At 41.6% G+C, this 15,406-nt stretch overlaps 1 protein-coding gene across 8 annotated transcripts in view; it reads right to left on the bottom strand.

Annotated features, from left to right (window-relative positions):
* THEM4 (thioesterase superfamily member 4) overlaps positions 1 to 15,406 on the bottom strand; it is a 51,791-nt gene that overhangs the window by 18,488 nt on the left and 17,897 nt on the right. For all 8 annotated transcript variants that reach the window (XM_044239264.1, XM_044239266.1, XM_044239262.1 and 5 more), the window contains 2 exons: positions 6,071 to 6,230; positions 5,061 to 5,171 (listed from right to left, as the gene is read on the bottom strand). In XM_044239264.1, the coding sequence (XP_044095199.1) occupies positions 5,061 to 5,171; positions 6,071 to 6,230 (271 nt within the window). The remainder of the gene's footprint in view (positions 1 to 5,060; positions 5,172 to 6,070; positions 6,231 to 15,406) is intronic.

The following is a 15,406-nucleotide window of genomic DNA, read 5'->3' on the forward strand; positions in this document are numbered from 1 at the left end:
AAAAAAAAAAAAGGAGACAAAATTTGTTTTTATTAAATTTATATAACACTGAAATGACCAAGTGCTTGTGAAGTGCTGGAAATCTCTGATAGCTGGTATCAGCATGTGTCAGATAGAACTACCTTCTCAGATCAGACACCCCTACCCTGGGCTGAACCCAGGCTGCCCTTGATGTTAGCTTCAGAGACCCTGAGGGATTCCAGCTTTTCAATGGCACAGGCTGTCCCATCTGAAGACCCAGAGCAAACTCTGAAGCATACTGGAATCCTTTAAAGAAATGAAAACAGGGCCACGGGAGGTCTCATTTTCTATCATAATCCAAATTTCTCACCCAATCCCCTTTAGAGTGACTGTCACTAGAAAGACACCCAATAACAACAAACTGCAGGTAACAGCTTAATGTACTAAGCTAGGGCCATCCAAGAGAACTTTCCATAGTAACAGAAATGTCCCACCTCTGGTGTAGTTGTCCACTACAGAAGCCACCTTACAATGAATACCCAAGAGGAACTGCTGTGAGTTAGAAACTGAATCTTTAAATTTAATAAATTTGTATTTCATTTTAAATAGCTACACATGACCAGTGGCTACAGTGGCCTTTGGGAATCCTGGAGACAGAGTGCCATGATGAAAGAGGTACCTTTTCAAAGGTGAAGTGTTACTTGGCAGAAATGTAACGTGGAGCAGGATGGGGTCTCTGCTCCTACAGTGCCACCACAGAAAGGAACTACTCCAGGTGGACGGGAAGTCATCACAAGTGATTACCTCTGCCCTGGTTTTGCTCCCAATTAGCTTTTCCTGAACCTCCTGACAGAACAACCTAATTCCACTTTTATTACTTTAAACATATTTAAATATATTCTTTATCATGTAGAAAAACCATCTCTAGGATCTAATTTTATAGTATAAATAGTATAAAACTATTTGTTTAATGTCAATGTATAAAATATATATATACTGTATAATATATTTAAGTATAAATGTATAGTAAAGTGTATATATATAAATGTATAAAATAAAGTCAATGTAAAAAACCACTGACTATATGTAAAGATGACCATTTTTCCCAAGTTGATTTTTAAGTTAATGCAACTGCTATCAAAATCACATTTTGTTTTTTGGTAGATTTTAGCAAATTTATTCTAATTTTCATTTGATTCATTCAAATGATACAGAGGTGGCTGGTAAGACACAGGATTATGTAAGAGAAGGTATGACGACAGTTTGGATGAGGAGTTAAAAATCTCAAATACAATTAGGAATAAAGGAAACTACCTCAACGTAATAAAAGCCATGTAAGAAAAGCCCTCAGCTAACACCACCACTCTATGAAGACAGACTGAAAGCTTTTCCTCCTAGATCAGAAACACAACAAGGATGCCTACTTCTGTCACTTCTATTCAACAATTCCACTTCTATACATTAACAATGAACAATCAGAAAAGAAAATCAAGAAAATAATTATATTTAAAGTAACAGAAAAATAAAATACTTAGGAATAAACATAACCAAGAAGGCAAAAAAAACGTGTACACTGCAAACTACAAAGCCCTGTTAAAAGAAATTAAAGACAGAAATAAATGGAAAAAGTATCTGTGCTCATGGACTAGAAGAAAATACTAGTAAGATGTCAGTAGTATGCAAGCCAATTTACATATTCAATGCAATCTTAGAAAATCCCAGTAGCTTAATTTTTTTGCAGAAAAAAGAAAAATCCATCCTAAAATTCATAGTATTCTCACGGGACCCTGAATGGCAAAAACAGTGTTGAGGGGTGGGGAAGCAAGCTCCAAGTCTCACACTTTCAGATTTCAAAACATATTACAAAGTAATAAAAACAGTGTGGTACTGGCATAAAGACAGACATACAGACCAATGAAATAGAACAGAGAGCCCAGAAATAAACCCTTTCATCTTGGTCTAATGATTTTCATTAAGAGCATTAAGACCACTCAATGGACGGTGCCCCGGTGGCTCAGTTGGTTAAGCGTCTGCCTTCCCAGGTCAAGTTCCTGGGACCAAGTCCTGCATCAGGCTCCCTGCTCAGCGGGGAGTCTGCTTCTCCCCTTTCCCTCTGCCTGCACCCCCTACTCGTGCTCTAACAAATAATATCTTAAAAAAAAAATGCAAATCAAAGCACAATCATGTATCACCTCATACCATTAGGATGGCTACTATCCAACAAAAGCAAAAACAAAATATCCAAGATAACACAGGCTAGCAAAAAGATAGGCTGCCGATGGGAATGCAAAATGATGCAGCTGCTATGGAAACTTGTACAGTGGTTCCTCAAAAATTAAAAATAGAGCTACCATGTAATCCAGCAATTCTATTTGCTGTTTAGTACTTACTCAAAAGAACTAAAAGCAAGATTTCATGGAGATATTTGCATACTCACGTTCATTACAGCATTATCTGTAATAGGTCAGCAGTGGCAACACCCCAACTATTCAATGATGGATGTATGGATAAACAAAATGTGATATATACGTGATGGCATATTATTCAGCCTTAAAAAAGAAAAAAAAAATCCTGGGATACCTGAGGCTTAGTTAAGTCTCCCAACTCCTGATTTCAGCTCAGGTCATGATCTCAGGGTTGTGAAATCAAGCCCTGTACTTGGCTTGGCACTCAGCGGGGAGTGTGCTTGAGATTCTCTTCCTCTCCCTTTCTTTCTCTGTGTATCTCTCCCACCTGCTCTCTCTCTCATATATATATATATATATATATATATATATATATATATATATCAATCTTTAAGGAAAAAAGAAAGAAAGAAAAATCCTGTTACATGCTACAACATGGACAAAACATGAGGACATTTTGCTAAAATAAGCCAGTTACAAAAAGAGAAAATGTTGTATGGAGTCCAGATATATATATATATATATTAGTCAATTCATAGAAACAGAAAGAAGAATGGTGGATGCCAGGGGTTATAAGGACAGGAAAATAGGGAGTTAAGGTTTAATGGGTATAGGGCCTCAGTTTTGCAAGATAAAAAAGTTCTGAAGATTAGTTTCATAACAATATGAATATATTTCACACTACTCAAAAAAATGTTAAAAATATAAGGCACAGGGGCATCTGGATGGCTCAGTCATTGAGCATCTGCCTTTGGATCTGGTTGTGAGATCCTGGGATCCTGGGGATCAAACCCCGCCAGGAGACTCCCTGCTCAGCAGGAAACCTGCTTCTCCTTCTCTTACTCCCCCTGCTTGTGTTTCCTCTCGCTGGGTTTCTGTCAAATAAATAAATAAATAAAATCTAAAAAAAAAAAATATATATATATATATATATATGGCACAAAGCCCATTAAATCTAATCCACTGTGGGGATCCCTGGGTGGCCCAGTCAGTTAAGCATCTGCCTTGGGCTCAGGTCATGATCCCAGGGTCCTGGGATTGAAACCTGCTCCTTGCTCAGCAGGGAGTCTGCTTCTCCCTCTGCCTGCTTTGCTTGCCACTCCCCCTGCTTGTGCATGCTCTGACAAATAAATAAATAAAATCTCTAAAAAAAAATTTAAAATACTATAAAGTAAGATACCAAAAAAACTAAATACCATGTGAACTCATAAACTTACTAAATGTTAAGAATTTTCCAGCTATGACACAGAAATGGCCCAGCAGCAAGGTTATCCTGCCCACCATGAGAACACATCTAATATTTTCCTAGTCTTCTGCACTATTCTCCACTCAAAAGAAATCAGCTATCTTTACAGAGTAGCTACTATACATCTTGGCATAGATACACCTCGTTGTTGCTAAAATAAAAGTAATGATAATAACAACACTAATAATAATAATAATAAGCAGCCAACACTGAGTACTTATGTGGCCAGGTATTGTTTTAAGTGCTCTACATGCATTCACTCATTTACAGCTCATAATGACCCTATATTTATGGTGGGTATTATTAACCTCTTTTTAAAGATGATGAAATTAAACAGAGAGGTTAAGAAACCTGTCCAGGGCCATGCAGGTAGTAAGTGGCAAAAGGGGCATTTGAACCTGCTCCAACGTCTGTCCTCTTAACCACTACATTATACTGTCACTCTGGAGATAAAAGTACTTAAAATTCCATCTGGAAAGAACTGAAAGGGCAGGACCTAGGTCCAAAGAAACTCCTAACAGGCCAAATGCAATTTAAGCTGTCGGGGACCGCCTCCGGCCGGGAAAATCCCCGCCATTACAAGATGGCGTTGGCTCACTGCCAGCAAAATACGCTGCAAGTGAACACCGAATTTTCTGGTGAAGCCCACCTAAAGGAGGACATAGTCATTGGCTGTTTCAAATTTAATCAGCATAGTAACAGGACTCTCATTGGCTCTCCCCATTGTTTGGCCCCTTATTGGTCACCTTGTTCACTGATTGGTCATGTAAACATACATAAGTGTGTGGACTTGGGGAAATAAAGAGAGAGAAGATAGATCTGAACCGGGGCTTCTTGTCGTCCTTGTGGGTCGAGGGCGACAAAAGCACAGAAAAGAGTGTGATAATTATGACTATGTTATGGAAAGCCAGGAGTCCCTAATGATTCTGAAAAAAGGGAAAAATTAACTCAAGAACTATAAAACTATAGCTGTAATTAAAAAATAAGGATAGCTATAATTGGATAGGTTTAATTTTTTAAGCAGTTTACATATAGAGAACAATGAAGATAAAAGAAAGGTCATGGTTAACAGCTGAGCTGACAGGTGAAAAGAACACCTATGCACATTGGTGGATTTACACCCAGACAACTGCCATTTGGGGGTTTATGTATGTCTCGCACAATCTAAGAGCCCTCATTAACCCTCTCCCCACATCAACAGGCAGAGAACTGTCAGGAAGCCAAACAATTCCAGAAAATGCAGGAATGGTACCCTTTACAGAAAGGACTGATTTCAGAAAAGAACCAAGTAGAAAGAAGGCAAATGTGTTGCCCAACTGAGTATCTCTGAAAGAGAAAGCTAGCTTCCATAAGAAGCATTTCCTTTACCGTGTGCACACCAATCTCTGTCTCAAGGTATGCTGCCTGATCCAGGACATGTAAGAACCAGGTAATACCCAGGAATTTACCTTCTAAAATTGATGTTGAGATTGGCAGTCATGACAGCTCCCCCAGTTAAAACTGCACACATACCAACAGTAGAATCAATCATGGTTGCAATGGCACCTCCGTGAAGGAATCTAGTTACAAGAGAAAAAAAAGAAAAACGTTTTCAGGAAGGTCTAAAAACAGAGCCTCTGGAGAGAAACTACCCAAGCACATCTCCATATAATTTACTTATGAAAGGTCCATTTGGTCCATGTTCAATGAACTCAAATATCCACGTCCACAGATTTATTTCATTCTTAGCATAATACTATAGTGTTGCTAATACACCAGAACTTAATGGTAATCGGATACCAAATCATTTGTTTTATTTAACTGTATATAACACTGTTTAAAAATATAAGAAATGCAGGGGCGCAAGGATGGCTCAGTTGTTATGTGGCTGCCTTCGGCTCAGGTCATGATCCCAGGGTCCTGGGATCAAGGCCCACATCAGGCTCTCTGCTCAGCGGGAAGCCTGCTTCTCCCCTCCTACTCCCCTGCCCCACCCCCCCCACCCCCCGCCCGTGTTCCCTCTCTCGCTGTGTCTTTCTGTCATATAAATAAATAAGGGATCCAGCCCTCCGTAGGGCTCTCTGCTCGGCGGGGAGCCTGCTTCCTCCTCTCTCTGCCTACCTCTCTGCCTACTTGTGATCCCTGTCTGTCAAATAAATAAATAAATAAAAATCTTTAAAAAATATATAAAACAATAAAATCTTTTAAAAAATGTAGGAAGGGCAGATCAACAAAGAAAAATAAATTAAAAATTGGAAGGCCTATAATGCCACCATCTAGTGACAAATCAGCTAACATGTTAATGATACTCTCTTGTCCTCATACTTTTGAAATTTAGTATTTATAAACATCTTTCCATGTCAATAAATATGTATCTACACTGCCACTTCAATGCCTTTATTGTAGTCTATGGATATGTATGACTACAAGCTAGCCATCTTTCAGATGCTACTAATCAATGGGATGCTATCATTCTTACCCAGGTATTCCTTGCAGGTAAGGACCTCCTTGCAATATGCAAGCTGTCCTGTTTTCAACATGATTATGGAACATCGCATATTCAAACCCCAGACCTTCCTCAAGGCTTCTGGGAAAGAGCCGAGCCTGTGACAATGATTCTTCTTTCACAGGCTTTGCATCTGTAGGGAAATGAGGTGGATGAGCATATGAGAAAACAGGATGAGAAAGATGCCCTGACAGAGCTAAGCATCTGTACCGTGCAAGAACCACGTTAATGGATGACTGATTAAAACGTCAACGAGGTATAAAATTAGAGGGAATGGGAGCATCCCACAGAAACAGAATATAGGGTCTTGGGGCACCTGGGTGGCTCAGCGGATTAAGCCTCTGCTTCGGTTCGGGTCATAACCCCAGGGTCCTGGGATGGAGCTCCGCATCAGGCTCTCTGCTCAGCGGGGAGCCTGCTTCCCTCCCTTCCTCTGCCTGCCTCTCTGCCTACTTGTGATCTCTCTGACAAATAAATAAATATAAAATCTTAAAAAAAAAAAAAAGAATATAGGATTTTTGTCCTTACGGACTTAACAGTCTAATTGGGGACAGAGTAAACATAAATGAAATCAAAACGAAGTACTTACTCACACATGGCAATCAGGAAATAGAGCAGATCAATGCTGAGGGTACACTAAATGAAACAGTAAATAAGGTACAAAGTCTTCTTGGAACAAGTACGGCTTAAATGGGATTTAAAGAAAATTAAGTGTTAACAGTAGGGAGGTTTTCTCTGCAGAAGTGAGTCTAGCCTCAGCAGAAGAAAAGTTATCATACTGAATCAAAATCAGGTCCAGTTCAGTTGAATATTCTGTGTGACTAGGACTCTAAGGCCCCAGATTCTGGGTTAGAAGCATTAAGGTTAGTAAAATCAAATTAGTGAGTTGTAATCAGACTTTAAAAGAAATAGAATGCTTCACATATATCCCAGGCAATAAACAGTATTCTTATTTAGACACGCTTTTTCAGTTACACATCTGTGCCCAAGTTGTGTGTTAGTGGGCTGCGAGTCAAAAAACACAGGTCACTTCCAAGCAAAGACTGAAAGCTATTGTTCTGAAGGCAGGACGTGTTTAAACTTACACACCAATGTTAAGATTTAATTCCCCAATTAAATCTTGGGTGACTCAGTGGGTTAAAGCCTCTGCCTTCGGCTCAGGTCATGGTCCCAGGGTCCCAGGATGGAGCCCCGCATTGGGCTTTCTGCTTAGCGGGGAGCCCGCTTCTTCCTCTTTCTGCCTGCCTCTCTGCCTACTTGTGATCTCTGTCTGTCAAATAAATAAATAAATCTTTGAAAAAAAAAAAAAGGTTTAATTCCCCAAACTCTACTTTGTCGGCTCATCATGATTTGCCATGCCTAACACTAATTTCTTTTGTTACTAAACTTGTATTTACAAAGTTTGAAAAGGATATGAGATGAGACTACTTGGGAGAAGAGGGGAGAATGCCTTTATTTTAGGCCATGAACATCCCCTGGGGCAGGTACCCTTTTAGACTCTGTCCGCTCTACAAGTGGCATACATTGTGTATGCACACACTATACACACTCTAGTGGTTGTGGAGAAAATTAAGGAAGCCAGACAGTTAAAATGGAGGACCAATATCATAGGAGTTGGGAAAAGTGAGTTCTTTGCCTAGAACTTGTTCAATCCTCCACACTCTATCCAGGCAGTGAGGAAATAAACCTCAATGACTCGGAGAGCCATCTAACTCTGACACTGGAACTTCAGTTACTAAGCAACAAACCCTTCTAATTTTTTACTTAAGAGTTCAAAATTTCTGGGGCGCCTGGGTGGCTCAGCGGGTTAAGTCTCTGCCTTCGGCTCACTTCGGATGAGTTTGGATCCCAGAGTTCTAGGATCAAGCCCCGCATGGGGCTCTCTGCTCAGCAGGGAGCCTGTTTCCCCCTCTATCTCTCCCTGCCTCTCTGCCCATTTGTGATCTCTCTCACTGTCAAATAAGATCTTAGAAGAAGGGACGCTGGGTGGCTCAGTTGGTTGGACGACTGCCTTCGGCTCAGGGCGTGATCCCGGAGTCCCGGGATCGAGTCCCACATCCGGCTCCCAGCTCCACGGGGAGTCTGCTTCGCTCTCTGACCTTCTCCTCGCTCATGCTCTCTCTCACTGTCTCTCTCTCTCAAATGAATAAATTAAAAAATCTTTAAAAAAAAAAAAAAAGATCTTAGAAGAAAAAAAAAGTTCAAAATTTCTGATCTAGATTACCAAACCCTGAGGTTACCTCACAGAAATGAGAAAACAAAGATGCAAAGTAAGTTCTGTTAGAAATGCAGACTGTCAGGCTCTACCCTGACCTACTGAAGTGCGGTCTGCATTTTAACAAGACTCTCAGGTGCCTCATATTCATGTTCAAATTTGAGAGGCACTGGCCTTTTAAAACACATGATAGCAATGATGGTAGCAGGAGTGACATGATTGGACTTGCATTCTGAATCACTCTGCCAGCTGGATGAAAGGAGGGATTGATGACGATGAGAAAGATGAGTGGAAGACCACTGAAACACTACAAAATCATGGTCACCAGCTTATTCCCTAGGTGAGGTGACTGTCCCCAGTGTTAGAGAGAGATGATGCAGCTAGATTCGTCCAGGGTTGGGGTTTTCGTAGATGAGTAGGACAGAAGTTCAGACAAATGAGGTCAAAGAATTGCTTCTGTGAGCCTTAAGCAAGCAAGATGGAAGGAAGACAACCATGGTCAGGAAACTGTCTAAATGTGTGAATGTGGAGGCTGTTAACTTGTTGCAGACAAGGCTCAGGATGTCTCCGGCTTGTACAGCTGGGGCTGGGTAAAGAGTTCACAGCTGACAGGAAGCTAAGTGAACTGAAATGATGGGGACTCAGATGGTGAACCAGGTATTGAAATACTCTGTGAGGGAGAGGTTGGCAGAGGACAGCCAACACAGAGGGTGACAATGTCAGACGGTAGAAACCCCGTTCAAAGGGCACACACTTGTTACCCACACTTTCCTGTGTGGATAAGGAAATATGGGTTGAAAGCAAGTGTGGGTAACAAGGAGAACCTCTGAAAGACTCCGCATATAGACACCCCCCCCCAGCCATTGATTAACTAACTGCTTCTTGCCTTTCTGTAACCGCTTGGCTTTTAGGGGGTGATACTGGTCTCCTGTTTAAACAGGATACCTTATGCGCATAGTCACGTAGGCAAGGGGGGTCGCCTAGGTACGTGGGCCTAGTCACGTAGGCAGGATGTTTCTCTGCTGAGTAATAAGGTCCAACTCCCCCTCCTCACTCCCCCTCCCCGCCTTTTTCTTCGCGCGCGGGGGGTCCTCCAAAGCCAATCCGCAAACACCAAGTATGCCTTTTCTAAATGTTCAGATTGTAAGCCAATCAGCTCTGCCCCATCCAAAACTTGTTTGAATCTGTCCATAAAAATCCTGCACCACCCCAGCCTGGTGTGCTCAGCTAGCAGGAGCTGCTGACCACCCACAGGCGCCTGCGCTACAATAAAGAACCTCTTGCTGTTTGCATCCTGTGGCAGTGTTGAATTCTTGGGTAAGGGGATCCGCGGGTCTTACACCTCCAAGTCCCCCGCACCAAATTCAGATATAGTAAAGTTTCAGGCAAGAACCATGAGCCATGTGGGAAAGGAGCCCTGGAAAACACTGATATTTAAGGAGCAGGGAGTAGAGAGAGAAGACTAGTCAGAGAGATTTGTGAAAGCCAAGAGAGAAGTTCCAAGGAAATTGAGATCAACAGAGAGGTCAAGTACTGTAAGGGCCAAAAAAATGCCCTCCAGGGCACCTGGGTGGCTCAGTGGGTTAAGCCGCTGCCTTCGGCTCAGGTCATGATCTCAGGGTCCTGGGATTGAGTCCCGCATCGGGCTCTCTGCTCAGCAGGGAGCCTGCTTCCTCCTCTCTCTCTCTCTGCCTGCCTCTCTGCCTACTTGTGATCTCTCTCTGTCAAATAAATAAATAAAATCTTTAAAAAAAAAATGCCCTCCAGATTTGGTATTTAGGTCACTAGTAGTTTAAGTAAAGAAACTTCCATAGAGCTGTTAGGGGAGAAGCCAGATCACACTGTTAAAGACATTCAACTGTGTGACAGGATAAAGAGCTAGAATGGAGTTAGTAATACAAGTTACTAATTTTCCCCTTTATTTGTAAAACAAAGTAATTCTTATTTTTCTCTATTGGCAGTTCTATAAAGAAACTTGTGAACTCTACCATTTTTCTAGGTTAAAACTGGTTTTATTTTTCTTTCCTTCGTTCTTTCAACAAATGCTGAGGTACCTACCATGAGGAAATGGAGGCAAGGAATAACTTGCTCAAGATCATACAGCTTTTAACTGTGGAACCCAACTGGAACCCATACACTAAATTTCAACAGTAAAGTAGGAAGCTGTCAGCTTCTGGATGGTGTCCAAAGCCATGTGAATGAATGGGGTTACCAACAGAGTAGCTGAGATGTGGGGCACCCTAACATGAAGAGTTAGAGGACAATGAGGAACCAGCAAAAGACATGGAGAGGAAAGGACCAATGAGGCAGGGGAGTGTGAGGTCTTGGAAGCTAAGTAGGGGAGTGTGCAGCCTTGGAAAGGAGGCACTGGCTGTGCCAAAAGCTGAGAGGTCACTGGTTAGCATCGTAAAGGTCACTGTGCCCTTGACAAGATTAGTTTCAATGAAGTGATAAAATTCTGACTGGAGTGGGTTCTAGAGCAACTGGAAGAGAGAAAGATAGAGTTGTGGCATGTCTGGCACTGATGACAAAGACCCAGCACAGTGGGAGGTCTGTAAGTAGGCCAAAGGAGGGGGGGATACAGTGCACAGAGACAAGGCTTGGCTCCCCTAAGAGGAGCCGTTAACAGGAAAAACAGGACAAAGCAGAACACCAGGCACAGATGCAGGGAGTGGATAAATGAGGCAGAGGGTGGATGGAAGTTCTTTTCTGAATGCTTTTACTTTCTCTTAGGGTTACAGGAGGCAGATCAACTGAAAGCAAGGCTTGAGAAGGTAGGATATAGTCTTCTAGGACAGCAGGAGCATGAGCAGATAGGCAAAAATGAAAAATGCTTCTCAGGCAGCATTAAGGGCCTACTCAAGGTTATTTTGTAAAAAGTCCTACTAATCCCGGGCGTCTGGGTGGCTCAGTCAGTTAAGCGTCTGCCTTCAGCTCAAGTCATGATCTCAGGGTCCTGGGATTGAGCCCCACCCCACCCCCACCCACATCAAGTTCCCTGCTCCACCAGAAGCCTGCTTCCCCCTCTTTCCTTCTCCCTTTTCCTCTCTCCTCACCCCCAACTTGTGCTCTTTCTCTCTCACAAATAAAGAAAATCTTAAGAAAAAACAATCAAACAAAACCCTATCACAATCCCCAAATTATCCTCAGGGATGAGTTTGGATGACTAAAAGATGATGAGTAAATTAGGAAATACCTGTATAAGCTCTGTTTACCATCTGTTTACTAAGACCTATTCTAGAACTACAGTACTTAGGGCAGCAGAAATGCTCAAAAGATAGTTATCAAAGGAAAAAATCCTGGATTTGCAAATAAGCAGCCTAGAAGGTCTTTATAGGCTGACTCAAAAAATGAAGAATATATTAGGTATATACATAAACTTCAGTAAGGTTCAAAGATTTGGCCACGTAGGTGCAGAAAAAGGGAGACCAACAGTTCACACAAACACCACAGGGTGTTTAGCTGACTCTTAGTGGAAAGTGGGACATGGCTACCCACCTACTGCTAGTATCTTATTCTAAACTGAAAGGATATAAATGGCTTCAAACTTAGTTCTGGGAAACACACACTAAGAATTCTGAGAAACTGGAACATGTCCTGGAAAAAGCAACCAGGCTTATAGAACAAACTGAAATGTCCTCTGGGAAAAATACCTGAAAAAACAGAGAAGAGAAGCCTGGCAATAAGAACTGTCCAGCACAGGTGCGAGATGCATATATCTAACTTCTACACCAGAAAAGGATGTGAAAGGATGCTTACTCTATGTGTTCCTAGATTGGCTCCTCTGGGACCTCTTCCTTCCTACTGCTTCTGTCTTCTTTTGTCACCTTCTATCTTCCATTCAGTTCCCTGAATCCTTGATAAGTCCCCTACTTCAAACTCCTGCCTCTCCAAACCTTCTCCACCCCAGCCAGATTTTCCCTTCCCACTTTACCCCCTTAGTTCCTTACAGCCACCTGAGCCCCCTCTACTGGGGGCTCTCCGGGGACCCAGATGATGAGGGAGCACGGGGCTGGCTGAAGACAAAGCAAAAACTGGCGCCTTGCACCCCCCTCTCCATCTGCTCCCCCTCTGTCTTATGTGTAGCATCCCTCAGGCAGCCCTGACAGCCATGAACAATAAGCAAATAGTTAACTTGCAGAGCTCACAATCCTGCTAGACAGGTGTCTCCCTTGGCTTACAAATGTCCTAAATCTCACTAACAAAGACGATTGATAGCAGGATTGTGATACCCCACCAAAAAGTCTCCCAACTATCTTAATGTTAATGGCTGGTCTAAAGACAACATTGATCCACAGGCAAGGCCTCCGGTAGGCCTGAGACATCCTGGCACCTTGTAGGCCCTCTTTAGCATATGAACACTCTACTGAAACCTCCCTTACCTTCCCCCAACCCCAGGGTACATAACCTGCCATCCCTCACAACCCGGGGCGGCCGCATCTCGGCCTGCCCACGGGTCCTGTACCCGTGCTCTAATAAACCACCTTTTTGCACCAGAGATGTCGTAAGAATTCTTTCTTTAGCCGTCGGCTCCGAACCTCACCCCACCGAACCCGACCTAGGTTCTGGGACTTCATCACAGAGATCCCAGGCAACTCTCTGAGACTGCAAAGAAAAAAAGGAGCTATTTGGACATGGGGCAAATGAAAAACTCTTCGAAGTCTTCTACACAGGGACGCCTGGGTGGCTCAGTAGGTTAAAGCCTCTGCCTTCGGCTCAGGTCATGGTCTCAGGGTCCTGGGATCGAGCCCCGCATCGGGCTCTCTGCTCAGCAGGAAGCCGGCTTCCTCCTCTCTCTCTGCCTGCCTCTCTGCCTACTTGTGATCTCTGTATGTCAAATAAATAAATAAATAAAATCTTTAAAAAAAGTCTTCTATACAAATGTTTGTAAAAAGCTTTAGCTGAGTGGGTTAACCCCAACTTATTCCATTTGCCTGAAATACAATTTGGATTCAACTGTACTTTCTAAACTGAGTATAAGATTTCTGTTTGCATTTATCTGTATGTTTATGTATGTCTGTTCTAGATGTATGGTATTTTTCTACCTCTAGGTGGCACTGCCAAAATTACTCTGTAAAAAGAGCTCTACTTAATTGGCTTAAAAAAAAGTGCTTATATGTTAATTAAGCATTCCTCAAACTCAGAAAAAAGAGACTAAGCCGGGCGCATGGGTGGCTCAGTGGGTTAAAGCCTCTGCCTTTGGCTCAGGTCATGATCTCAGGTTCCTGGGATCGAGCCCCCGCATCGGGCTCTCTGCTCAGCGGAGAGCCTGCTTCCCCCCCTCCCTCTCTCTGCCTGCCTCTCTGCCTACTTGTGATCTTCCACTCTGTCAAATAAATAAATAAAATCTTTAAAAAAAAAAAAAGAGACTAAGCCAAATGTTTTTCAAATTCACATGACTTGGGTAATCTTTTGTAAATATAAGTACTGTTGGTTTACTAAATATAAGTACTGTTGGTTACTAAAAAACAGATAGGTTTTCTCAGAATTGTCAGCACTAAATGCAGACAAGCAACTTTTACTACCTCGTTTGCTAGTCAAATGAGCTCCTGTTATTTGTTATACAAATTTGTTAGCAAGAAAAATAACTTAAGATGATGAAATTTTTATGAATAATGTAAACATTGCTAAGAACAAATGAATTAAATGGATCTAAGCTAAACATTTATAAATGAACAACAGCAATTAGGCTTTAAGTCTACCTAAAAATGGTTTCTTAAATCTCTTTGGTAACTTACATTCTTAGAATTTTGCTAAGTTATGGGTAATCATTAAATATCGAGATCATTTCCAAATAAGATAAATACGGAAACATTGTTAAATTATTTAGTGCTTTTTTTTTGTTTAAACTTTTTTTTTTTTTTTTTTTTTTAAAGATTCTGTTTATTTGACAGAGAGAGATCACAAGTAGGCAGAGAGGCAGGCAGAGAGAGGAGGAAGCAGGCTCCCTGCCAAGCAGAGTGCCTGATGCAGGACTCAATCCCAGCACCCTGAGATCAGGACCTGAGCGAAAGGCAGAGGCTTAACCCACTGAGCCACCCAGGCTAAGTTTACCTGCTGTGGCTTCTTATTACAGAAAAAATAAACATACTGGGGTCTGTTAGTAAACATGTCCTGTGCCACACTGAAAAACTGTACTATGAGGAAGTGTATGCTTCTAGAAATTGGAAAATTTGTGAATACATTTTTATAATCTCCACAATGCTGGCATGACACAGTTCTTAACTGCTTACTTCTTCATTTTCACTAGAAATTAAGTTGTCTGTGGGTTAAGAATTCTAATATATGGTATTAAACGTACTAGAAGTAATAAGGGAAACAACTCTATGCAAAGCAAGCAGAATGTATTTTTAGTAAGAAAATGTATGAGGTGTGGAGATGTATTTTTGTTAAGGGAAAAAAAGGTAAATCTGTCCTCAAGTAAAGTAACTAGTTGTTTCAGAATGAAAAGAGAAGAAAGGACAAACTAAGTAGATAAAGTTGGGAGGGGAGAGGGAGAGACACTCTTACCTTTCGTGGTCAAAGTGGCTAGAACTGAATGAAATTATTATGAGGGTTTTTTTTTTTTTTAAAGATTTAATTTTTAAGCAATCTCTATACCCAACATGGGTTTCTAACTCACACCCCCAAGATCAAAGAGTCGCATGGTCCATCAACTGAGCCAGCCAGGTGCCCCTATTTTAAGAGTTTTTAAACTAAGTTTTAACTGAATGGCTGTACAAAGTTATAATTTCACCACCTTTCCTCATTAGGACAGAGTTTTCTTAAGACTATTGGTCTGCTCTTGGTAAGAGACTGTGGAAGGGATTTTTTTTGTTTGTTTTGTTTTTTACCTTTTAAACAATCTGCCTAGAAAGCACAAATTCTGTATCTTACCAACATCATTTCCTATGCTCTATGTTGTCTTTTGCAGGTCTTTACCGGAGAACCCAAGTCTTCTCTAGTCACAGAGATTAAGTTTTTGGTGTTTTAACAACTAAGTATTCTTCTGGTTTGCCTCTGACATCTTTTTTTTAAAGATTTTATTTATTTATTTGACAGAGATCACAAGTAGGCAGAGAGGCAGGCAGAGAGAGAGAGAGAGAGAGAGAGAG

This window comes from Neovison vison, chromosome 2 (genome assembly GCF_020171115.1).
Source record: "Neovison vison isolate M4711 chromosome 2, ASM_NN_V1, whole genome shotgun sequence".
In the NCBI taxonomy this organism is placed as follows: domain Eukaryota; kingdom Metazoa; phylum Chordata; class Mammalia; order Carnivora; family Mustelidae; genus Neogale; species Neogale vison.